The sequence below is a fragment of the Carcharodon carcharias genome, chromosome 3, assembly GCF_017639515.1.
Source record: "Carcharodon carcharias isolate sCarCar2 chromosome 3, sCarCar2.pri, whole genome shotgun sequence".
Lineage (NCBI taxonomy): Eukaryota > Metazoa > Chordata > Chondrichthyes > Lamniformes > Lamnidae > Carcharodon > Carcharodon carcharias.
This window is the reverse complement of record NC_054469.1, coordinates 104128803-104155999: the sequence shown is the minus strand read 5'-3', so window position 1 is coordinate 104155999 and position 27197 is coordinate 104128803. Positions and strand designations below refer to the sequence as shown.

At 42.7% G+C, this 27197-nt stretch overlaps 1 protein-coding gene across 1 annotated transcript in view; it reads right to left on the bottom strand.

Moving 5' to 3' along the window:
- Positions 1-27197, bottom strand: part of sema5a (sema domain, seven thrombospondin repeats (type 1 and type 1-like), transmembrane domain (TM) and short cytoplasmic domain, (semaphorin) 5A) — a 244463-nt gene that overhangs the window by 88306 nt on the left and 128960 nt on the right. Inside the window, exons 7-11 of the mRNA XM_041184817.1 lie at positions 26765-26978; positions 21521-21806; positions 19887-20022; positions 19491-19695; positions 4044-4251 (exon numbers count right to left, since the gene is read on the bottom strand). Of these exons, the coding sequence (XP_041040751.1) occupies positions 4044-4251; positions 19491-19695; positions 19887-20022; positions 21521-21806; positions 26765-26978 (1049 nt within the window). The remainder of the gene's footprint in view (positions 1-4043; positions 4252-19490; positions 19696-19886; positions 20023-21520; positions 21807-26764; positions 26979-27197) is intronic.

Here is a 27197-nt window from a genome sequence, read left to right as displayed (position 1 = left end):
CTTAATGCTACACAAATTACAAACTGCCAGCACCTCCAAACATGATTAATGGAATGCTGGCAAATACCTTCCTTTCCCCTGATGTTGTTGCAATAGAATGGTATAGGTTTTCTGCAAGTGATTTATTTTTCCATCATTGATATACACAATTTGCTGTACTTTCTTTTTTTGAGTGATCCAGATAAACTGCAGCAACTAAGGAGAACTTTAGCATTATAACCCAGGGGTGTGAATCATTTGGCCCATGGTCAGGTCAGTTCTGTCTTTACCAAGGACTATAGCTTGTCTCTCAGGCGCTCCTTTACCATCTGGGAGGCCTGTGCTGTGAAAGCTTTGCACTGCAGTGGCACTCCTCCTCCACTCTCCCACTGGCACACAGGTCCAGCTTTTCCATTTAGGAGTGGCCAGTAATGGCAATATTTTATGGAGAGACAGAGCAGGGCCGGGCTGGACAAACAGGGACTAAGGGGTAGGACTAAGGTGGAATGCGAAGATTGGGCTTGGAGTAAATGTGGTTTGTGAGATTGAAATTTGATGTTGAAATTGAAGCTTTAATAGTCAATTTCCTACTCCAACTCTTCCAGAACCTTCAAAATATCTTACCTCCCTTAGTCTTTCTGTTCTCCCATAATCTTCAGACTTTTAAATCCTAAAATTAGCATCACTTTCTGACTGACCGCATCTTTTAAAATTTTTTCAATCTTTGTGGTTTTACACTGTAGTAATTATAGTTGGACCAAAGCTTTAAGAATAATTCTGTGTTGTAACATCACATTATCTGTGTAAACCAATGAGTTGGCAGCATGGGGGACCTCTAGTTAGGGAGTTCCTCTTTAGTTATAGAGCTTGATGCACACAAGTGGTTGCTGCTGCTGTCTTGTAAATAAAGTTAAATGTGTCCACCAAGAAAAGTTGCCTGGAAGATCAACTCTCTAACAAACTGATGACAAGGATAAATCAGGTCCGGTACTGTCCCTCACCCAGCGATTGTGAGTATCTAAGTTCATTAAAAAGAAAGGAAGAGATATTGATCCGACATGCCACAGTTTGGCAGAATTGATCCCTTTGAACCAGCGACAGGTGACTGGTCTCAATATATAGAATGTCTTGTGTTCTACTTTCAAGTCAACGAAATCCCAGGGGAGGAAAAGAGGAGAGCGATTCTCCTGAGTATTTGTGGGAGCAAAACCTACAGTTTAATTCGAATTTTGATGACCTCCAGTGCCCCAGATTCAAAGACATTCAGTGGATTAGGAGACCTTGTTAAGTAGCATTTCCAACCCAAGCCCTCAGTCACAACGCAGAGGTTCAAGTTCAATTCATGGAATAGAGCCCCAGGGAAGATCATTGTTACCTATGTGGCAAAATTAAAACAACGAACGGAATATTGTGATTTTGGTGAAACCCTGAATTACATGCTCAGGGGTCATTTGATATGTGGCATACAGGAGGACACTATTCAGTGAAGATTGCTGGCTGAAATGGATCTTGGTTTTAAGAAAGCGTTAGAAATAGTACTTGCAATGGAAAGCGCTGTAAGGGATTCACAAGCAATTCAAAGGGCGCAAAGTGGCACCATTCTCCTAAATGGGAGGGAACGGTCAGCTGAAAGTGGCGTGAAAAGCCGGGATTCCACCACGAAGTGGGAAACAGCTGCACTAGACAAAAATTTAGAGGAAACAGCTTTGCAACGAAATTAAAAACAATTTTTTAATCGATGTGTAAACAAACATTCTCCTAACGATTGGCAAGTTAAAAAGGTAGAGTGTTATTTTTGTCACAGAAGTGGACACATATTGAAATATTGCAAAGTGAGATTTAAACAGGCTTCCAGGCATCAAACAAAGTCCAATGAAGTATATAGTGCTGAAGAGCCAGAAACACACATTTCTGACATTTATTCATTATTCAACATGAAACTCGGGAAGACAGAGCCAATTATTGTCACAGTGCAGGTGAATGGTAAACCCTTAAAAATGGAAGTAGACACAGGTGCTTCTACCACTGTAATAGGAGAACACACTTTCAGATATTTAAATAAAGGTGATCAACAATTACATTTGGAACAAACATCTGCCAAGTTGTAAACATACACAGATGAAGAAATCCAGGTAAAAGGTATCACCAGAGCAACACTTCATTATAGGCAGCAAACAGCACATCTACCAGTGATGTTATTAGAAGGTGGAGAACCAAGCCTTTTAGGTCAAAATTGGTTGAGGGAAAATAATCTAGATTAGCCAGTGAGATTTCAAAAGGAAGCTGGAGGAGTTCCTGAGTTGGAAAAGGAACAAGGATTCAGAAAGAGCCTGGGGAGTCCAAGGACTGCAATTGGATGAAAAGGGAGTGTGTAAGCATTCAGCAACCTAAAGAAATGAAGAGTGTCTTAAACAACGATATAGAAGTACAACAGAAGAAACTTAAGGAGACTCCGCTGAATTACATAATTCAATATGAAGCGAGTGAACTTTGCGAAGAAAAGGAAAAGCTGTTGAAAGACCTTCTCACATTACAAGGACCCCTCAGGTCAACGTTTGTACCTTTGGAACATTACAAAGAGAAACAGGAAGAATTTAACATCTCTCTGAACAAACTGAAGGACCAGTTGGCAGAGAAGATGCAGAATGTTCAAGGTTCCAGGAGGAAGCCAACAGATACAAGGAGGCAGAAGAGCTGAAGAATCAGCTGAATGGAGCTAAAGAGGCTTTGAAAGCAAAAGTTGTAGAACTTTCCAAGATGCAAGTAGATAATGAAATCATGCATAGCTCAACTACTGAACTAAGTTGAGATTTTACCTCAGAGAAGTCTGGCTGACAGTGAAGTCAAACAGAAGGTTAAGACTAAATTTTGTGGTAGAAAGAAGACACATAGAAAGAGGATGCAGAATTTCTGACGAGGCACCATCTTCGAACAAGACTAAGCCTGATACTTCCCAATTTGGAGGGGAAGGTGGAGAAAAGTCAAGGGAATCAAAAAGCAACTCATGATTTGCATAGTCATGAGCAACAATTTACTTTGGGAGAATCTGTATACGTAAAGAATTTTGGTGGAGGACCGAAGTGGTTACCTGGTAAAGTAAGCTCTATGACCAGACCATTGTCATACCACGTGGAAGTGAAGGGCCAGATCACCCATAAGCATGTGGACCATTTAAGAAAAAGGGGGACACCCCAACAAAATGATGTTCCGCCTGTAACCATTGCTGAATCCGTGGTTCCTGTTGAAGTTGCACAACCAAGGACAGACATGCCCGATGTCTCTGTCGGGGTGGAAGACACTGACCTGCATGTGCCTAATGAGGTACCTGATGTTAATGCGATTCCAGAGAATGTGGTTCCTGCAAAAGAATCAGAAGTTGTGGAGCTGCGACATTCCATACGGATCAGGGGCTGAAAGACTGAACTTATAATTTCATGACCTGTGTAAATATTGTAATGTCATGAGACAAATATCCTTGTAAACACAAAATGTACAGAAAAGTTAAAAGGGAAGGAATGTAGTAATGGTAGTTTTGATAAACATAGGACTGTAGCTTTAAGAATAGTCCTGTGTTAAAGATCACATGATCTCTGTGGACCAATGAGTTAACACAATGGGGAACCTTGAGCTAGGGAGTTCTTCTTTAGTTATAGAGTTTGATGCAGACATGTAGTTGCTGCTGCTGGCTTGTAAATAAAGTTAAATGTGTCCACCAAGAAAAGTTGCCTGGAAGATCAACTCTATAACATCCACACAATAGACTTTGGCTCTTCAACTTTGTTTCTCAATTTAAAAACACAAATGTACCTAGAAATTCCTCTCCATTCACAACCAGTGGGGATAATGTCCATTTGGTATTGTTCATTCAAAATCACAGTTAAACCCTTTGTAACTGAGATGTTGGGTGTTTCAACGATATGGTATACTTTGAAAGAGTTAACCAAATATGGTTCTTCCATCCTCCTATGTGTAATTTGAGGCTGTTCAGACAAGAAAGTCAAATGCAATCTTTTGACAATACAGCTAAAACCTTCTTCATACATTCAGATGTTCAAAAATCTTACCTCCTACTTCTGTAAAAGGTGCAGCGTTTCAGGGGGAGTCTTATCACATGCTCCCTTAGACCAACAAACAGAACACTATGACTGTGTAGGATCTGGAGGTTCCTTATAGGCTCTCGCTGATCAATTGGAAAAAGTTCAATTTCCTCCAACAAACAGCCGCTCCCACTTTGATTCACAGGGGCAAGAACTTTCTTAATAGTTCCATAGTCTGGAAGGGAGAAATAAAATAGAAGATGCTGAGCAGAAGGAAATAACAGCTGGTCAGAACAAAGAAAATACCTAACTTGCTTATTTTTTAGTTCTTAAACCCAATGGCATGAGGAGTATTGCAGTGTTTTTACAGGCAAAATTAAACAATCTGTCATCAACAAACAGAGACTGGCATACTCATCAGACAAGATTTTTAAAATAAACTCATGACAGTGACTGAATAAACCCAATACAAGCATAATGGATGAGGTGGTGCATTAAAACTGTATTGTTCCCACAGCTCAGACAATGTGTATTATGAAATCGAAGGTCAGAGTAAAAAACCATTTTTTCTTTTGCACAGCTCAACAAATTGCAAACTGTGCCCCTGAACATTACACAAGTCAGGAATGTAAGGATTGAACATTTCAAATCAGGCTGTATTAGCTAGAAGACTCATGTAAAGATTAGTAACTTCATATTGTGATGTATACAGGGTCAATCCTGAGTTCTCCCACACCTCTATGCTCTTGAAGTTGTATTGCTCCATAATGATATTCATTAAAATCAATACAGCTCAGAAGAGTAAGCTCCAGCAAAAAGCAAATCCATTTACTTTTCAAGATATTAAAATAAAAAAAGTTTACTAGACTGAATTTAAATCAATCTTGCTCCTTGAAGGCTGTAATTACACTGTGGTCTGGGTTTGATTTGGCACTATGGGAAAGGTATTGAGGTTTTAACGTGGTTACAGTTGAAATTCAATCAGGCACTCTGGTATAAGGAAATACAAATGCAAGGGATGACCTGAAGAATTGAGGCTATGGTCCTTAGAACAATTCGCATTAGAGGGCAATATGACAGAAGTGTTTAAAATTATTAAAGAGTGTGACAGGACAGATAAAAGCAGGTTGTTTCCAGTATTTAAGAGATCAAGAACAGGAGACAATATATACAAGATCAAATGTAAGAGATTTAGAACAGAGAGGAAGAATTTCTTAACAGACAATTGTGAGGTTGTGGATTTCATTACAAGGGTTACTGGCTGAAACAGAAATATGCCAATGTTCAAGATTAAATTGAATAAGTGGATAAGGGAAAGGCAGATAATGGTTTGTAGAGTTGGTAAATGTGATTAGAACTATTTGCTTAAGTGCAGGGTAAACACTAACATGGACTGGTTGGTTCAAATAGGATAAAAACAAAAAAACTGCGGATGCTGGAAATCCAAAACAAAAACAGAATTAAAGGGTCATGAGGACTCGAAATGTCAACTCTTTTCTTCTCCGCCGATGCTGCCAGACCTGCTGAGTTTTTCCAAGAAATTCTGTTTTGGTTCAAATAGGATGTTTCTTTGTGGTATTTTCTATTATTTTCCTCTTGCTGGCAGGATAGCAGTGAGACATGATTTCTTCCTGTTTCTTTGACCCCACCATAACTTTGTGCCATTTTGTTGGGTCAGTGCTGATCAGACATGCAGAGCAGGCTCCGAGAAGGACGTCCATCACTAAGAGAGGCTGGTTGATGAATCCCTAAAAATTCTGGTGATTGTACAAGACTGTCAGTACAGCACCTGGGGAGGCAGAAGGAACTTTAGTGGGTGGAAGGGTCCTGAAGATGAAGACTGGAAATCTTTGTTTAAGCTACTGCAGAGTAAAAGGCTACGGGAGAGTTAGAGGCCTGGGAAGGAAGGGATGGAAAGAGAATGTAAGAACACTGGATGATGTTGGAAAGGAACTTGTATCCAGAGGCTGTGTCCCTCCTCCTTCTCCTGGCAGTACCTGGACGAGAGAGAGAGAGAGAGAGAGAAAAAGAGAGCAGCAGCAGTAACCAGGAAAATCCAGAGGCCTGCTCTGGCCTTGCAGGCCCTTACTAGCATTTAAAAGTGGTAGGGAAGGGGTGGGAATCCTGGTGGCCTCAAGGAGAGGGAAATTGAGGTCAGGCCATTAGCCTTCATTAGCTAATTTCCTATAATTTTTCATTGTTTTTGGGCAGGATAGTGGAGAAAAATCTAGCCCTATATCTCAGTAGAACAAGAATTAGCAATCTTTATCACTTCAATTACAATATTAGTGTAGAATATATATTTTTACAGTATGACTTTATGCTGGTATCTGTGCAATTGATTTTCATGTCTCTGAACAAAGTAGTTAACGTTTTATAACTTGATCGATGCAGGGTAATTAGATCAATGGCAGAAGTGAGGTATGATAAATACCTCCATGAGAAGCTGAACATATTTCACTTATGATTTTGTTACTTATAAGATATACCATCAGCTTCACTTGTGGAGATAACATACAGACAGAACAGAATAAGTGAGCTGTCAAATCACCACTTATGGGCAGTAAACACCCAAACATCTGATTTGCAGGTAAGGATGTCTGCTGACAGCACAGATAAATAAAGCTGCCCCACAATCAGCATTCAGACACTTCAAGAAATCAAGAGAATTGCAATGCTCGAATTATTTTAAGTATAAATGGCTGGAAGTAAAAATTTGACCTCTTCATCTATAGATTGAAGTCTTATGTTTACTGAAACTCCTTAAAGTGATTCTCCTAACAATATAAGCAAGCAAAACAGAAATGTGTTAGATCACATCCTTACAATGAAAATAGATTGAGTTTTCATAAAACATTGCCTCTGATGACTGATTTGTTTAATCTGAGGCAACCTAATTATGAACCATAATTTTCTTTGCACATCCACACAAACTCATGGAATGTTACAACCGTCAAATTAATTCACTGAGCAAAACAACTGTTCCACTGCCTACAGTGCCATCCTTTACCTGATGAGTCCAGGCGTAGAAGGAAAAAATGGATAATATATATGTCATGGACAGCAAAATGGCATGATAAATGTTTAAATCAACAACTCAAACTGATCAGATAATTCACAGGTGAAATAAACCAGGAGTGGGTTAATGGCCAGCTTCACAAATAGAAATATCAATCATATTGTGTTGCTGGTTGTAGCATATTTTAGTTACTATTGATCTCCTGTAGCATTGCACAGAGACATTTAAGATTAAGTGGACTCTGCAGGTCAAGCTGGGTTAGAAGACATGGGAAGATGGAAGAGCACAGTAAATGGACACAGAAGAGTTAGATGCCAGGGAAGGAGGGTGTGGGAAGAGGATGGATGAGTGCTGGATGATGTTGGAGAGGAGCTGGGACCCAGATAACGTGGTTGCACTAGTACATCTAGTGAGACCAGTGAAATACAGGCAGAGAGAATCTCGAGGGATGGCAGAGGAGGAGGAGAAGGCGGAGGGGGCTAGGGAGGTGTGTAAGATAAGAGATGGTGAGGAAGGAAGGAAGGAAGGAGGCAGGGGGATGGAGGCCAAGGGAAGGATCCAGAGGGGTTGAGGATGATGTAGAGAAAACAAAAGGGGGGAGGGGAATGCTGCGGAGGTCTAGGAGGAAAAAAACGAGAGAGAGAGAGAGAGAGAGAGAGAGAGAGAGAGAGAGAGTGCAGAAGCCATCATAAAACCTCGGGGACCTAGAGGGAGGCACCCAGGTTCTCTGATATGGCATTGGCAGTCATGGTGAGGGGGGAAGAGAGGAACAGAGATCTCCTCTGCTCACTGGGGAAGCAACTAATGTGGTGCATGTGGAAGGAGATTATCCGAGAATGGCCCCAGCACCACAGGGAATCTAATGACTTGACACAAGTGGTCAAGCTGAGATCCCATCTCACATACACATTTCTCAATAACTGCATCACTGTCAGCACCAACACAACCTCAATACATTTCGCTCATCACCTAGCAATACAACAGCATTCACACACCCCAAACTGTTCCTCCACAAGCACTAATCATGTCTCAGACACATTTCTCAGCTCTTATGAGAGAACACACAAATACACATAAATACACCTGTCAATATGCTCATTCACTATTACCACACGCTCTATTCCAGAAACGAATAGCACATAACAGCCAGCAGGAAGATCTGACCTAGGGAGGTCAGCCACACCGTCATGATACCATTCGCCTTGAGCAGGCAGTATTGGCTGTCATCAGGAGGGGTGTGGCCATGGCCAGAAGTACAACAGACAGCATATCATCTAGAGGTATGTGAGCACTCCAGCTTCCTTATAAATCTACAACTATTACTGATCCCTAATCCCACAAACCCATCCCCACTCCCAAGCTCCATATAGTCTCATCACACACATCCTCCTATAGTGGCCACACACTCCACACACTAACCATTCCAGCATTACCATTGCAGGCTCCTGGTAGCAAGATCCACCTTGATCGCTGGAGCAGGTTCATGTGTTAAGAAACAGCCAGCTCGCTCCTCAAAGGTAAAGAAGGCAGAGGAGAGTGAGGAAGACCGCACTGCATCAGTGACAAGCACTGTTGTAAATAACAGCTCAGAGTTTGGAACCAGACGTAACTTGGAAGCTAGGACATGAATGAGCAGCAAACATATTGGGTGAAAGAGCCACCGGAGGTGCCACCTTGTCGGGAGCAAAATTGGATACAAGTTCTGTTGTAGAGCAGTCAGATGAGGACCTTGCAGGACCAAACTTCAGGAGACTGATGTGTACAACAAATCAAAAGCTTTGTGCAGTGGACAGTCTATCTGAAAAATTACAGGCTGTGGCTATGGGGATGGAGGAGTTGTCTCCAGCTTGGCCCGTACTTGACACACAACCTGGAACCCAACATGGAGAGACTGGCCAATTCCATCCTGTGACCTGTGGAGCCGAACATCTTGCAGCATCTGATGATTGAGGTCGCAAATTCCACTGCAGTCATAGCAGCTTCCACAGAATGACAAAGTGCTAATGGAAGCTCAGGCAACTGCCAGAGTGGGTTTGCTTGCCCACATGCATGCAATCAGTGGCTCCCTGGAACATGAGGAAACACGAAAGCCTGTTAAATCTTAAAGCTCTCTGCCTATGGTTTTCTCTGGAAATAAGGAATAATATATAGTCATTCCTCAGAACATATAGAGCTGCTGAACACTCCCTAAGTCAGAAGTTCACTAGGCATTACGATATCTTTTTATTTATTAATGAAATGTGTTGTCGTTGGCCAGCATTTATTACCCATCCCTAAAAGCCTTTGAGAGGTCATGGTGAGCTGCCTCCTTGAACTGTTAAAATCCATGTGACAAAGGTACTCACACACTGCTGTTAGAGAGTTCCAGGTTTTTGACCTGGTGATGATGAAGGAATGGAGATACATTTCCAAGTCAGGATGATGTGTGACTTGGGGGTGATGGTTTTCCCATGCACCTGCTGTCCTTGCTCTTCTGGGCAGAAGTTATGGGTTTGGGAGGTGCTGTTGAAGAAGTCTTGGCAAGTTGATGCAGTGCACCTTGTAGATGGCACACACTGTAGCGCTTGTGATGGAGGGAGTGAATGTTTAAGGTGTTGGATGGGGTACCGACCAAGAGGGCTGCTTTGTCCTGATGGCATCATGCTTCTTGAATGTTGTTGGAGATGCACTCAAGCAGGGAAATGGGCAGTATTCCATCTCATTCCTGGCCTGTGCCTGCAGATAGTGGGCAGGCTTTGAGGAGTCAGAAGATGAGTTACTCACCGCAGAATTCCTAGACTGGCCTGCTCTTGTAGGCACAGTATTTATATGGCTGATCTAGTTAAGTTTCCAAGCAATGGTGACCCCCAGGACATTAATATTGGGAGGTTCAACAATGGTAATGCCATTGAAGACAAACAGAGGTAGTTAGACTCTCACTTGTTGAAATGGTCATTCTCTGGCACTTGTGTGGTGCAAATGTTACTTGTCACTTATCAACCCAAGCCTGAATATTGTCCATTGTTTGCCGCACATGGGCACAGTCTGCGTCATTACCTGAGTTGTGAGTGGAGCTGAATGCCATGTAGTCACCAGCGAGCTTTCCCACTTCTGACCTATGATAGAGTGAAGGTCATTGAAGAGGCAGTTGAAGATAGCTGGGCCTAGGACACTGCCCTGAGGTAGTCTCAACCCTCTCAGGAAATAGGAGCAAAAGCCCATGGAGTCTGTTCTGTCATCTTCTATCTCAATTCCACCTTCTTACACTATCACCACATATCTCAATTCCCTTAGGTATTCAGGAATCTAGCAATCTGAGTCTTGAATATACTCAAAGTCTTAGCATCCACAGTTCTCAAGTGTACGAATTCCAAAGATTCACAAACCTTTCAATGAAGACATTTTGAAGAAGACCCAGCCCAATGCCCTGGTCAATATTTATCACTGAACCATCACTAAAAACAGATTATCAGGTCATTATCACACTGCTGTTTGTGGGAGCTTGCCATTTGCAAATTGGATGCCGTATTTCCTGCATTCCAACAGCGACTACACTGCAAAGTATTTTATTGGTCGTAAAGCACTTTGGGACATCCTGAGTGTTTCTTGACTATGGCGAACTGAATAAGCTTTTAATTGGTTTAATTTAATGAAACAGAAAAATTCTATTTGGTATTATAGTAATTATAGTCTTATTTAGTGTAAAATGTACCTTTAAGAATAATAATTGTTAGACAAGATCACATGATCTATAGTAACCAATAGGAGAGTAGTGCAGGCTACCTCAGAAGTCAATGCAGAGATAGAGCTGGAGTTGAAAGCACACATTTAGTTGCTGCTGATTATATTGTAAATAACCTTAAAGTTTCCACCCAAGAAGTGTCTGCAGATCAACTCTATCATTAATAGTACAACTTGGCCTACAACAAACTGGCGATGAAGATAAAACAAGATTGAATAGAAGAAATCAAGTTAAAAAAGAAATCGGCACTGTACCTCACCCAGTGATTGTAAGTAGCAAACCCATTACAATTGGAGAAGTTATCCCCTCTCAAAATGCCACAGTTTGGGAGAATTGATCCTTTTGAGCTAGCCACAGACGATTGGTCTCAATACACAGGACGTCTCATGTTCTTTTTTCAAGCAAACCAGGGGAATAGAAGAGGCTAGCGATTCTCTTGAATACTTGTGGGAGCAAAGGCTACAGTCTGATTCAAAGTTTGACAGCACACAGTGCCCCAGATTCGAAGAATTTTGATGAATTGGTGACCTTGGTCACTTTCAACCAAAGCCCTCAGTCACGATGCAGAGGTTCAGGTTTAATTCACGAAATAGAGCTCCAGGTGAGATAACTGCATGCTACGTGGCAAATTTGGAGCAGCTAACGGAACACTGTGAATTCAGTATGACTTTAAACAACATGCTCAGAGATCAAAACAAAAAAACTGCGGATGCTGGAAATCCAAAACAAAAACAGAATTACCTGGAAAAACTCAGCGGGTCTGGCAGCATCGGTGGAGAAGAAGAGTTGACGTTTCGAGTCCTCATGACTCTTCGACAGAACTTGAGTGAGTCCAAGAAAGAGTTGAAATATAAGCTGATTTAAGGTGTGTGGCGGGGGGGGGGGGGGAGAGAGAGAGAGAGAGAGAAGTGGAGGGGGTTGGTGTGGTTGTAGGGACAAACAAGCAGTGATAGAAGCAGATCATCAAAAGATGTCACAAACAACAGAACAAAAGAACACATAGGTGTTAAAGTTGGTGATATTATCTAAACGAATGTGCTAATTAAGAATGGATGGTAGGGCACTCAAGGTATAGCTCTAGTGGGGGTGGGGGGAGCATAAAAGATTCAAAAATATTTAAAAATAATGGAAATAGGTGGGAAAAGAAAAATCTATATAAATTATTGGAAAAAAAACAAAAGGAAGGGGCAAACAGAAAGGGGGTGGGGATGGAGGAGGGAGCTCAATACCTAAAGTTGTTGAATTCAATATTCAGTCCGGAAGGCTGTAAGGTGCCTAGTCGGAAGATGAGGTGTTGTTCCTCCAGTTTGCGTTGGGTTTCACTGGAACAATGCAGCAAGCCAAGGACAGACATGTGGGCAAGAGAGCAGGGTGGAGTGTTAAAATGGCAAGCGACAGGGAGGTTTGGGTCATTCTTGCGGACAGACTGCAGGTGTTCTGCAAAGCGGTCGCCCACTTTACGTTTCGTCTCTCCAATGTAGAGGAGACCACATTGGGAGCAACGAATGCAGTAGACTAAGTTGGGAGAAATGCAAGTGAAATGCTGCTTCACTTGAAAGGAGTGTTTGGGCCCTTGGATGGTGAGGAGAGAGGAAGTGAAGGGGCAGGTGTTGCATCTTTTGCGTGGGCATGGGGTGGTGCCATAGGAGGGGGTTGAGGAGTAGGGGGTGATGGAGGAGTGGACCAGGGTGTCCCGGAGGGAACGATCCCTACGGAATGCTGACGGGGGGGTGAAGGGAAGGTGTGTTTGGTGGTGGCATCATGCTGGAGTTGGCGGAAATGGCGGAGGATGATCCTTTGAATGCGGAGGCTGGTGGGGTGATAAGTGAGGACAAGGGGGACCCTATCATGTTTCTGGGAGGGAGGAGAAGGCGTGAGGGCGGATGCGCGGGAGATGGGCCAGACACGGTTGAGGGCCCTGTCAATGACCGTGGGTGGAAAACCTCGGTTAAGGAAGAAGGAGGACATGTCAGAGGAACTGTTTTTGAAGGTAGCGTCATCAGAAAAGATGCAACGGAGGCGAAGGAACTGAGAGAATGGGATGGAGTCCTTACAGGAAGCGGGGTGTGAGGAGCTGTAGTTGAGGTAGCTGTGGGAGTCGGTGGGTTTGTAATGGATATTGGTGGACAGTCTATCACCAGAGATTGAGACAGAGAGGTCAAGGAAGGGAAGGGAAGTGTCAGAGATGGACCACGTGAAAATGATGGAGGGGTGGAGATTGCAAGCAAAATTAATAAATTTTTCCAAGTCCTGACGAGAGCACGAAGCGGCACCGAAGTAATCATCGATGTACCGGAGAAAGAGTTGTGGAAGGGGGCCGGAGTAGGACTGCAACAAGGAATGTTCCACATACCCCATAAAGAGACAGGCATAGCTGGGGCCCATGCGGGTACCCATAGCCACACCTTTTATTTGGAGGAAGTGAGAGGAGTTGAAGGAGAAATTGTTCAGTGTGAGAACAAGTTCAGCCAGTGGAGGAGAGTAGTGGTGGATGGGGATTGTTCAGGCCTCTGTTCGAGGAAGAAGCTAAGGGCCCTCAGACCATCCTTGTGGGGGATGGAAGTGTAGAGGGATTGGACATCCATGGTGAAGAGGAAGCGGTTGGGGCCAGGGAACTGGAAATTGTTGATGTGATGTAAGGTGTCAGAGGAATCCCGGATGTAGGTGGGAAGGGACTGGACAAGGGGAGAGAGAAGGGAGTCAAGATAACGAGAAATGAGTTCTGTGGGGCAGGAGCAAGCTGAGACGATCGGTCTACCGGGGCAGTTCTGTTTGTGGGTCTTGGGTAGGAGATAGAAGCAGGCCGTCCGAGGTTGGGCGACTATCAGGTTGGAAGCTGTGGGAGGAAGATCCCCAGAGGAGATGAGGTCAGTGACAGTCCTGGAAACAATGGCTTGATGTTCAGTGGTGGGGTCATGGTCCAGGGAGAGGTAGGAGGAAGTGTCTGCGAGTTGACGCTCAGCCTCCGCGAGGTAGAGGTCAGTGCGTCAGACAACAACAGCACCACCCTTGTCAGCGGGTTTGATGACAATGTCAGGGTTGGACCTGAGAGAATGGAGTGCAGTAAGTTCAGAGAGAGAGAGATTAGAATGGGTGAGAGGAGCAGAGAAATTGAGACGACTAATGTCGCGCCGATAGTTCTCAATGAAAAGATCAAGAGAAGTTAAGAATCCAGAGGGAGGGGTCCAGGTGGAGGGAGAGTATTGGAGGTGGGTAAAAGGATCCGTTGAATGGAGAGAGGACTCCTGCCCAAAGAAGTGAGCCCTGAGACAAAGACAGCGGAAGAGGAGTTCAGCATCATGCCGAGCCCGAAACTCATTGAGGTGAGGGCGTAAGGGTATGAAACTAAGTCCTTTGGAGGAACAACACCTCATCTTCCGACTAGGCACTTTACAGCCTTCCAGACTGAATATTGAACTCAACAACTTTAGGTATTGAGCTCCCTCCTCCATCCCCACCCCCTTTCTGTTTCCCCCTTCCTTTTGTTTTTTTCCAATAATTTATATAGATTTTTCTTTTCCCACCTATTTCCATTATTCTTAAATATTTTTAAATCTTTTATGCTCCCCCCACCCCCACTAGAGCTACACCTTGAGTGCCCTACCATCCATTCTAAATTAGCACATTCGTTTAAATAATATCACCAACTTTAACACCTATGTGTTCTGTCGAAGGGTCATGAGGACTCGAAACGTCAACTCTTTTCTTCTCCACCGATGCTGCCAGACCTGCTGAGTTTTTCCAGGTAATTCTGTTTTTGTTCTTTTGTTCTGTTGTTTGTGACATCTTTTGATGATCTGCTTCTATCACTGCTTGTTTGTCCTTACAACCACACCAACCCCCTCCACTTCTCTCTCTCTCTCTCTCTCTCTCCCCCCCCCCCCCCACCCACACACACCTTAAACCAGCTTATATTTCAACTCTTTCTTGGATTCACTCAAGTTCTGTCGAAGGGTCATGAGGACTCAAAACGTCAACTCTTTTCTTCTCCGCCGATGCTGCCAGACCTGCTGAGTTTTTCCAGGTAATTCTGTTTATGCTCAGAGATCGTTTAGTGTGTGGTGTGAAAGAGGACACTATTCAGAAAAGATTATTATCCAAAGTGAATCTGGGGTTTCAAGAAGGCACTAACAATAGTGCTGGCCATGGAAAGCACAGTAAGAGATTCAAAAGCAATACAAGGTGTGCAAATTGCGCTGTCCTCCACATCAGGCAGGAAATCTCAACCAAAAGAGGCGCGAAAAAGTAAGACTCTGCAGAGAGGTGGGAACAACCACTGCTAGCCAAAGAATAAAGAAAAATAACTTAGCAGCAAAATGGAAGAATAATTTTAATAGAGGTGGAAACAATCAGTCTTTTAGCGATTGGCTGTTTAAAAAAAATCGAATGCTACTATTGTCATAGAAATGGACATATAATGAGGCAATGCAGGGAAAGATTCAAGCAGGCTTGTAAACAAAAGATGCAGCCCAGTGAAATCCACAATATAGAAGAGCCCGAAACAACAAATTCAGACATTTACTCATTGTTTAACTTGAAAGTTGGAATGACAGAACCAATATTTGTCACAGTGAAAGTAAATGGCAAACCTGTTGGAATGGAAGTGGGCATGGGAGATTCCACTACAGTAATTGGGGAACATAAAATGGTGAACATCAATTAAGTTTAGAAGAAACAGTTCTCAAGCTAAAAACATACATGGGTGAACACATTCAAGTAAAAGGCACAAGCAGAGTAACTGTCCATTTTGGAAGCCAATCAGCAAAGCTACACTTTCGAGTCCTTTCTTCAGAAGAGTCATAGGGACTCGAAACGCTAATTCTGTTTTTCTCTCCACAGATGCTGTTAGACCTGCTGGGTTTTTCCAGCATTTTCTGCTTTTGTTTCAGATTTCCAGCATCCACAGGCCTGTCCACCAACCTTAAGGTTGGACGGGCAGGTCCATTAACGACCTTAATTAGTTTCTCAATGGCCTCAATAGGCCGTTGACAGGTCGGCAGGCGCGCAGCTGACTCGGCTGAGCCCCCACCGACCTGAAAATGGAAATGACGCTGGGTGACATTGGGAGTTCCACCCGACAACATCCCACGTCATTTTACGCATCAGTGAGCAGGCCCTACCCCAGCTCGCCGACCGGAAGATCCTGCCCATGAAATAACCAGCCAGGATGGCATCTTATTGTGGGGAGCATGAGTGATAGTTTCTTCAAAGAGAAGGGAGCCTCTTTTAATTGAACTAGACAGTGCCCATCTAGGAATTTCCCGAATGAAGACCATAGCACACAGCTATCTATGGTGGCTTGGGATGGATGGTAAAAGAGAGAGTTTAGTAAAGCACTGTGTGCAATGTTAGCAACTGCAAAAGTTACCAGCAACAGCTCTGTTACACCCATGGGAGTGGCCAGATAGACCCTGGGTGCGGTTACACATTGACTACGTTGGACCTTTCCTGGGAACAATGCTTCTGCTCACTGTCGATTCCCATTCAAAATGGTTGGACGTATATGAGGTGAAGTCACCAATGTCGGCTGCTGCAATTGAGAAACTACATCAGAGCTTTACCATTCATGGACTACCAGAAGTAGTCGTTTCCGATAATGGTACGGCATTTACGAGTGCTGAGTTTCAACAATTTATCGGCCTCAACGGTATCACTCGTGAAAACTGCACAGTACCACCCTCCACCAAATGGACCGGCTGAAAGGGCGGCTTAAATGTTCAAGGCGGGTGCGAAAAAGCTAAATGGTGATTCCTTGGCAACCAAGATAGCACGCTTTCTTTTTCATTACAGGACTACCCCTCACACAACAACAGGTGTCACACCTGCGGAGTTATTGTTGAAATGCTGTCTCAGGACAAGACTGAGCTTAATAATGCTGAATTTAGAGGGAAAGATGGAAAGGAGTCAGGGAAGCCAGAAAAACTAGGCATGACTGGCATAGTCACGAAAGGAAATTTACTGTAGGAGAGATGGTATTCATGAAGAACTTGGGGGAAGGACCAAAGTGGTTACTGAGTGAAATAAGTGCGGTGACTGGACCTCTATCTTACCACATGGAGGTGGAAGGCCAGATCATCCGTAAACATGTGGACCGTTTATGGAAGAGAGAGACAAATCAGCAAGATTTGGCTCCACCAGTGACCATGACCGGGTCTGAGTTGAGGATACTCAACTCAGGACTGACATGTCTGATGTTCCTGTAAGAGTTGAGGATACAGAACTGTAAGTGCCCACCGAAGCACCTGATGTTCAGGCAACTCCAGAAAAGGAGGTTCCTGACAAAGAATCTGGAGTTGTGAAGCTGCGACATTCCACACATACCAGGCAACCACCTGAAAAACTGAACTTGTAAATTCCTTATCCAGTGTAAATATTATATTGTCTTGAAAAATATGTACTTATAAATATATGTAGGGCCCAGTTAAGGGGAGGAATGTAGTAATTATGGTTTTACTTAGTGCAAAATGTACCTTCAGGACTAATACTTAATAGCAAGTTCACACGATCTGTAGTAACCAACAGGCGAGTAGCGCAGGCTACCTCAGAGTCAGTGTTGGAGTTGAAAGCACATGTGTAGTTGCGGTTGAGTATATTGTAAATAAACTTATTTTGCCCAAGAAGTGTCTGCAGATCAACACTATCATTAATAGCACAATTTGACCACCCTACAACACATTGATTGGTTTTATTTGTAGCTATTGCGTATATACATACATAATTCAAGTGATGCAAACCTGGAGTGCCTGCTCTAAAATCAACCTGCTATTAATTTGTTTTATTCAAAAACTGATAGAATTTTAGCTATGGTTTAATATTTTGTTTTATCGTGGAAGTATAATGCATTATACAGACTGAAAATTATGCTGGGATTGCTGCCACAGTAAAATGCATAGGGTAACTGTATGGTTAAAATGTAAAAATCATCGCTTTTATGATAATGATGAAACTAGCAAGGCAGGGGATCATTTTGACTTGGGGTGATAATAAAAAACGGACGCTATTGCAAAATGATTGGAAGAGATATAGAACAGCAGCTGAATTGATATCTCCTGTCTTACGCTATTGGCCAAAGTCAAAATTACTCCAATCCATGTAAGCTAATGTTCTCCCCAACCCCTAGTCTATGAACATACAAATGAACATACAAAACAGGAGCATAAGTAGGCCGTTTAGCCCCCGAACCTTCTCCGCCATTCATTAAGATCATGGCTGATCTGTATGTGTTTAGATTCCACATTCCCATCAACCCCCGGTAACCTTTGATTCCCTTGCCTAACAAAAATCAATCTACCTCTGCCTTAAAAATATTCAATGACCCCGCCTCCACTACCTTCTGAGGCAGAGAATTCCAATGTCGCACAAACCTCAGGGGAAAAAATTCTCCTCATCTCCATCCTAAAAAAAAAATTTGCCAACTGACCAGCCCTTTCATTCGAGAGGGTTGATGGTCTGTACCAGCGAACTTATCAATCAGCAGTGAGTTAATGGGAGCTTTAAATGCAGCAATACTAGTCATAAATTCACAACAGCAAACAGCTAGGTGAGAGGCATATATTGCACTGCCTCTGTTTCTGCAGTGTCCAACTTAGAGGAAACAACAACAAGGCCTGGAGCCACAGACTACAATACTGGACATGAACAAACTGAAACAACAACATACTCTGATATTAGTGATGGATGGCTTTGAGTGACTAAATAGAATACAATGACTGTAATTGGATAACTTAGCAAACTGTGCACTTACAAATACGAATAGTAGTGATTTTAAACAAGGGTATGTAAATGAAACACAACATACTTATTCACCAACCAGGACTATTATATGCAATTTCACAACCTTTGTGATGTAAAGAAATGGATTATTGTTAGAGTGTAATTGTAATTGCATAAATTACCAATCATATGTACAACAATCACTTATATTTATTAAAATAATAAGACATCCCAAGATGCTTCAAATGAGGGTTATGATACAAACTTTGACAGTGAGCCAGATGCAATATTAGGGCAGATGACAAAAGCTTGGTCAAAGAGGTTGCTTTTAAAGAGTGTCTAAAAGAGGAAAGAGAACAGAGAGGGGGAAGAGATGTAGAGGGTTAGGGTGGGACTTCTAAAGCTTAGGGCCAAGCAGTTAAGGCAAGGCCATCATTGTGCAGCCATTAAAGTCAGGAATATTGCACACGTCAAAATTAGAAGAGCACAGATACCTTAGAGGATTGTGGGCTGGAAAAGGTTACAGAGTAAGGGAGGGGCGAGACCATGGAATGATTTGAAAACAAGAATGGTCATTTTAAAATTGAGTTGTTACTTAACCAGGAGCTAATATAGATCAGCAAGCATGGGGATAATGAGTGAACGGGACTTGGTGCAGGAAAGGACATGGGCAGCAGAGTCTTGGATGTTGTCAGCTTTACTGAGGGTAGAATGAGAGAAGCTGGCCAGGAGTGTGTTTGAATAGTCAAGTCTAGAAGTAACAATAACATGGATAAGGTTACAGGGTAGGAAGAGGCAGTCTTAGTGATGGCACAGGTGTGAGAAGTCGAGAGTGGTGGTGGTGAGGTAGAGGTGGGTGTCATCAGCATACGTGTAAAAGCTATTGGGTTTTTGCATTGTGGTATTAGAGCTAAATGCTTTAAAGATACTTATTGAACAGTATTAATGCTGATCATTGTCATACTAATGTGCATTCAGGTCATGCATTTCATTCTTGTACTGGAGACTTTATTTATGGTACCTGTGGCCAAGTACATAACATGGAAGAGCATGTCCTTTCCCTGCACAACATCCACCACAATGTGAGAAAACCGACTGTTGTCTTCCATGAAGAAAGGGACTGGAAAGATGGGCTGCACCACTTCATGCATAAGAATAAACCTCTGAGCGTCCTGGAGGTTCCTTTCTGTGAGATTCATATAAGGACCATAATCGATGGTACCACACTAATAAAGCATAAATTTAAAAAGTAAGTCTCTGTTGGAAATTACAAAGAAACACAAATAAAAGAATAATGAACAATCATTGAAATAGATTAAAATTAAAAAGCAATTATCACAAAATCTTTCAGTAGAATCTTACAATTAAAACTTTTATAAAACCATGAAAAGTTTCATATAGGTTGAGTCATAAATACCTGAAAATTAGGACTAGGATTGGAAAAAGGCAACCATGCTGAACGGGAATTCTCCTGGAATTTGAATGGCCCAGCAAAAACTTGAGTAATGGCGCTCAGATTAAACATGCAGACAGCCGAAGCTGCTATACTATTCCTGTAGGAAATATGCCCATGTATAATTAAATAATCTTGACAAATATAATTTCATTTTAGTCTGCACTAACAAATACAGGTGCAACATCTGAAAGGCCAAGAGGGGTCATAAGAGAACACAATGAAGAGTACCTGCAGTTGTGTCATAAGAATAAAAGAAATAGAAGCAGGAGGAGGCCATTCGGCTGCTCGAGCCTGCCACCATTCAATAAGATCATGGCTGATCTGACTGCAGCCTTAACTCCACTTTCCTGCCTGCCCCCAATAACCCCTGACCCCCTTTTCAATCAAAGATCTTCCATCTCAGCCTTGAATATATTCAATGACCCAGCCTCCATTGCTCATTGGGGAAGAGAATTCCAAACACTAACAACTCTCTGAGAGAAGAAACTCCTCCTCACCTCTGTCTTAAATGGAAGAGCCCTTATTTTGAAACTGTGCCCGCTAGTTTTAGATTCCCCATGAGAGGAAACATCCTCTCAACATCTATCCTGTCAAGCCCCCTCAGAATCTTATATGTTTCAATAAGATTACCTCTCATTCTTTTCAAATCCAAAGAGTATAGTCCCAACCTGCTCAACCTCTCCTCATAAGACAAACCCCTCATACCAGGAATCAGCCTAGTGAACCATCTATGAACATCTTCCAATGCAAATATATCCCTCTTTAAGCAAGGTGACCAAAACCATACACAATATTCTGGGTGTGGTATCACCAATGCCCTGTAAAGTTTTGTAAGACTTGTCTAATTTTATACTCCATCCCCTTGCAATAAAGGCCAATGTTCTGTTTGCCTTCCAGTCCTGCATGCTCACTTTTTGTGATTCATGTATAAGGACACCCCAATCTCCCTGTACTGCAGCATTCTGTAGTCTCTCTCCATTTAAATAATATTCTGCTTTTCTATTCTTCAACAGACCCACATTTTCCCACATTATACTCCATCTGCCAAATTTTTGCCCACTCACTTAATCTATCTATATCCCTTTGCAGACTCTTTGTATTCTCCTCACAGCTTGCTCTTCTACTTATCTTTGTATCATCAGCAAATTTAGCGACAATACAGTTGGCACCTTCATCTAAGCCATCAATATAGGTGGTAAATAGTTGAGGCACCAGCACTGTTCCCTGTGGACCTCCACCATTTACAGTTTGCCAACCTGAAAATGACTCATTTATCCTAACACACTGTTTCTGTTAGTTAGCCAGTCTTCTATCCATTCTAATATATCATGTCCAACACCATAGGCTCTTATCTTGTGTGGCAGCTTATCAAATGCCTTTTAGAAATCCAAGTACATTTCATCTACTGATTCCCCTTTATCCACCCTGCTTGATACATACTCAAAAAAGTCTAGAAAATTCGTCAAACATGATTTCCCTTTCACTTGATGATTCTGCCTGATAGTATTTAATAATGGATTCTGGCGTTTTCCCAGTGACAGACAATAGGTTAACTGCCCTCACACAAAAATCGGCAAGGATTAATGGGTACATACACGTTAGTGGTAAAGATTCCATACAGCATGTCTTGCTCAGGTAAGAAGAACGTGCTTAGCAGCTCATTGTAATAAAAAGGAATTTCACCAGGTCGAGAGCAATTTAATCTGGCTTTCATGAAGGTTGTCCATGTATCCTCCAGGAGAAACCTCCCTCCAATGTCATTTTTACACACTCTGGCCACTCTGGAGAAAATAGTTTTTCCACAGTCATGTTCTACTGCATTCTCCCGGAAGAAGAAATAGGTGAAATTTCCAATGTCATAGGATGACACAAAATTTGGCTCTGAAAAATAAAATTGTAAAAATGTAATCAAAATCACAGTTACGATATATCTAGGATCCTGTACTTTTGCTGCAGCTCTTGGAACAGAACCATTTTCTTGCCAAATAACAACTTCAGTGCCTACATTTGACAGAATTATAGCTACAAAATTCACTCAGTTGCAATTCTGGAGATTACGTAGTCATTGTGCTGCTAGTGTCCTCCAGTGCTGACTCTACTCAAGTTTGCGGAATTGGTAAGGGGACACCTAATTAGTATGGGACGGTGGGAGGGGGAGGATGCAATCATTGCTGTGGGTACACCTTCAGTTCCTGTCTGTGCCATGTTCATAATCCCAAAGCTGGGGGTTGCCAAGGCCACATTACACCTGAGCAAGAGGGGCTAAATGGAAAAATGTCATTGAAAATAAATTTTCCTCTCTTCACAAATTCAGGCCATATGACTGGTCTCCTGCATCTAATCTGTGTTTTAAGGGGATTGATGAAGGTTCTGCCCCTTTACGAGGCAGCTGTGAAACTCATGGAGATGGTAGAGACTTTGTGCATTGATTTCTGACATCTTTCTGTGGGCTCTGGCATGTGGAAACCCTGAAGAACTTCAGGGCCACTATGCTTAATTGGCACAATGGGTTGTGAAGTCCAATTTCACAACTGAAATGTACTATTTAAAATAATGCTTCCACGGTTTCAGTGGCTCTTACGCTGACATTAGAGTGTACAAGTGGGAAAAGCCCCACAGAGACATTACTATTTATTTTAAATATTAAATTTGGGGTGGTGCTGCACTTTTGCTAATCTGCCATGGCGCCATGTTAAATTTAGGAAAGGTGAGCAGGCTGTGGTTGGCCACTGCCACTCACATGCCATCTGAACCTGACAGGATTTGGTGCAGAGGCTCCAGAACAACAGTGCCAGGCACATCAGAAATCTGCTACATAACTGGGGGGGGGAAAACGTGAAATAATTAACAGATAATTGAAGCAAATGGACCCTGAAAGCTCAACAACCAGAAGTGCAGCAAGATTTCTTCGGTGCCCAAACTCACTATAAACTGCTGAGGTGTGTAGGCTGTCCAAATAAAAAGAGAAGTAGAAATCTGGGGCAGGAACATGATAGAAAACCTGGAGAATGTTATAAGGATCTTTCAGATAATGATCTGAATGAATCTGTGTATCTTATTTCAATTGGGAAATGAGTATAATCAAGGCAAATGAATGGTTCCCTGTGAGCAATATTGCACAGGGCACAGAATTATCCATATTCTGTGTGGTTAGTATCTTGGAATATCTATTGCTCATGAGACAGAAAATTACTTTGAAAGTTGCTCAGTCTTCCTAGTGCCAGGTGCATGATCCATCTCGGCCTCCTCCAGAGGTCCTCAGCATCACAGATGCCAGCCTTCAGCCAATTCGATTCACTCCACCTGATATCAAGAACCAGCTGAAGGCACTGGATACAGCAAAGGCTATGGGCCCTGACAATATTCCGGCAACAGTACTAAAGACTTGTGCTCCACAACTTGCCGCACCCCTAACCAAGCTGTTCCAGTACAGCTACAACACTGGCATCTACCCAGCTATGTGAAAAATTGCCCAGGTACGTCCAGTACACAAAAGGCAGGACAAATCCAACCCGGCCAACTACTGCCCCATCAGTCTACTCTCCATCATCAGTAACATAATGGTCATTAACAATGCTATCAAGCAGCACTTGCTTAGCAATAACCTGCTCACTGACGCCCAGTTTGGGTTCCGCCAGGGCCACTCAGCTCCTGACCTCACTGCAGCCTTGGTTCAAACATGGGCAAAATAGCTGAACTGCCGAGATGAGGTGAGAATGACTGCCCTTGACATCAAGGCAGCATTTGACAGAGTATGGAATCAAGGAGCCCTAGCAAAACTGAGGTCAATGGGAATCAGGGGGAAAACTCTCCACTGGTTGGAGTCATACCCAGCACAAAGAAAGATGGTTGTGGTTGTTAGAGGTCAGTCATCTCAGCTCCAGGACATCGCTGCAGGTGTTCCTCAGGCTAGTATCCTCAGCCCAACCATCTTCAGCTCCTTCATCAATGACCTTCCTTCCATCATAAGGTCAGAAGTGGGGATGTTCGCTGATGATTGCACAATGTTCAGCACCATTTGTGACTCCTCAGATACTGAAGCAGTCCACGTCCAAATGCAGCAAGACCTGGACAATATCCAGGCTTCGGCTGACAAGTGGCAAGTAACATTCACGCCACACAAGTGTCAGGCAATGATCAACTCCAACAAGAGAGAATTCAACCATTGCCCCTTGATGTTCAATGGCATTACTATCACTGAATCCCCCACTATCAATATCCTGGGGGTTACCATTGACCAGAAACTGAATTGGACTAGCCATATGAATACTGTGGCTACAACAGTAGGTCAGAGGCTAGGGATCGTGTGACCAGTTAGCCACCTCCTGACTCCCCAAAGCCTGTCCACCATCTACAAGGCATAAGTCAGGAGTGTGATGGAATACTCCCCACTTGCCTAGGTAAGTGCAGCTCCCACAACACTCAAGAAGCTTGATACTGTCCAGGACAAAGCAGCCCACTTAATTGGCAGCACATCCACAAACATTCAATCCTTCCAACACCGATGCACAGTGGTAGCAGTGTGTACCATCCACAAAATGCATTGCAGGAATTCATCACGGCTCCTTCGACATCACCTTCCAAACCCACGAGCACTACCATCTAGAAGGACAAGGGCAGCAGATAAATGGGAACACCACCACCTGGAAGTTCCCCTCCAAGTAACTCACCATCCTGACTTGAAACTATATTGCCATTCCTTCACTGTCACTGGGTCAAGATCCCGGAGTTCCCTTCCTAACAGCACTGTGGGTGTACCTACACCACATGGGCTGCAGCGGTTCAAGAAGGCAGCTCACCATCACCTTCTCAAGGGCAAGTAGGGATGGGCAATAAATATTGGTTCAGCCAGTGAAGCCTGCATCCCTGAATGAATCAACTTTTTAAAAAGACGAAAGAAACAGAGTTTATGTTCTCGATCAATGGCCCTTTGTCAGAACTTCTGTGAATCTCTTTGAAGCATCCAATGGTTATGAAAGGCACTATATAAATGCAAGGCCTACCTTTTTTTTTATTCTATCTGCTCATATAGGCTATACAATAGATGTAAAGCATTCCAATGCCCACACTGGTAACAGCTACAACAGTCTACACTCAAGGAACTCTGCCACTCAGTGTCCTATCTAGCTGATGCCTCATTCCTATAGGAAAATTAATTAAGATGTTACCCCTTGCAAACATAGTGCATTGGTTGCTTAATACAGGTGTATTCTGTAAACTGCTTGATACTGTCCAGGACAAAGCAGCCCACTTAATTGGCAGCACATCCACAAACATTCAATCCTTACAACACCGATGCACAGTAGCAGCAGTGTGTACCATCTACAAGATGCACTGCAGGAATTCACCAAGGCTCCTTCGACATCACCTTCCAAACCCACGAGCACTACCATCTAGAAGGACAAGGGCAGCAGATAGATGGGAACACCACCACCTGGAAGTTTCCCTCCAAATAACTCACCATCCTGACTTGGAACTATATTGCCATTCCTTCACTGTGAATGTTCCAACTTTGGATGGAAGGCTCTGTGCGCCGTGTCCATATAAAACTGGAGGTCCTGGAACCTGAATTGAAATGGCAGTATTAATTGTTGGCAAAAGTCTTTAGTCTAGAAATTTTAATTGTGCATTGATTGTAGCTGGTGGAATTATTGCCTCGGGAGAAATGGGTTCCACCAATTTCATTCCTCTTTGCTCCAAGTGTGTCAGATTTACCCCCTTTAAAGAGTAAAATGTCTATGTTTTAATTTCTTTCAATTTTTGTTCCATTTTGATTGACTCAGTAGTTGATTTTGCCTTTTTAGAGTTTTTATCTTGCCAATGTTTTTATCCATCATTCTTGATGTGGCCGATGTCCCTTCAAATAGATTAGAAGGATACACTGGTGTGAAAAGCTTCATGTTGCAGTAATCTTCATTTCCATGCAAAAAACAGCCTTTATTCCAGATCCTGTCTGCAGATTATTCTTCAGCAGATAGTACAATTCTAGAATGGCCACTCTTTGGATGCAGAGGTCATGAAAACAGGGCTCCTGTGACATGTTCAGGTTCAGTGTGGAAATCCCTATCTATGTGAGTCCCAGGGGTGTACACATGTTCATTAATGCCTCATGAACATTTCTTTCTTGGCTAAATCATGCAATGCATTTGGAACTCCCAAAGAAATACGCAATCTCCCACTTTGTACAACATGACTTAAATAAGCAGCAACCAAGAATGATGGATGAAAACATTGGCAAGAAAAAAACTCCAAAAAGGCAAAATCAACTACTGAGTCAATCAAAATAGAACAAAAATGGAAAGAAATTAAAACACAGACATTTTACTCTTTAAAGGGGGTAAATCTGTCACACTTGGAGCAAAGAGGAATGAAATTGGTGGAACCCATTTCTCCCGAGGCAATAATTCCACCAGCTACAATCAATGCACAATTGAAATTTCTAGACTAAAGACTTTTGCCAACAATTAATACTGCCATTTCAATTCAGGTTCCAGGACCTCTAGTTTTATATGGACACAGCACACAGAGCATTCCATCCAAAGTTGGAACATTCAGTGTGGGAATTTTTTAGCTTTTTCATATTGAAGCAAAGCCCATGCATGCTGGTAAAGCCACATGTTTGGTTCCCAAATCATTCCTTGGAAATTGGGCACCCCACTACTCAATTGTACCAGTTCACTGGTGGGAGGGCCTTAGAAAAATCATCCCTATATAATCTTCCTATCATTTTAAAACCAGCATTACCATAGTAGTATTCAAAGGCTTGAAGGATCCTTAGGTACATAATCGTTTTGTTATACTCTAATGTTTATAGTCTCTCTATCCCTGTCAGTGCTCACCATTTAGCCATTTTGAGTTGTATTGAGCAGTGCGGAGAGGGGGAAGCCCCCCTAGGCTGCGATAGATGGCAGGGTCTCTTCCTGGAAAATCCATGGCTGTGGCAGCATAGAGCTCTCCAGTAGATGTAAGTAGAGCAGTGGAATTGTGTTGTGGGTTGTATGGACAGCGAGCCATGCCATTGATGCGATCATGGATTTCTGTCAAGTTGGTTAGCTGCAAAAAGTAAACAATCTAATGAAGGTTTAAGAATTAGCACATCAAATACAATCGAAACACATGATTCAATATTCTTGATCATAGCAAAACCTCTCTGCAATAGACATGTTCCAAAATGTCTTTGGGCAGTTCTTTTTAGCACTTCAGACAGTAGCTTTGTATGTACTTTATAGACTTCTAGCCTTCAAAGACTGATACTGTTGTTTGTGTACAACT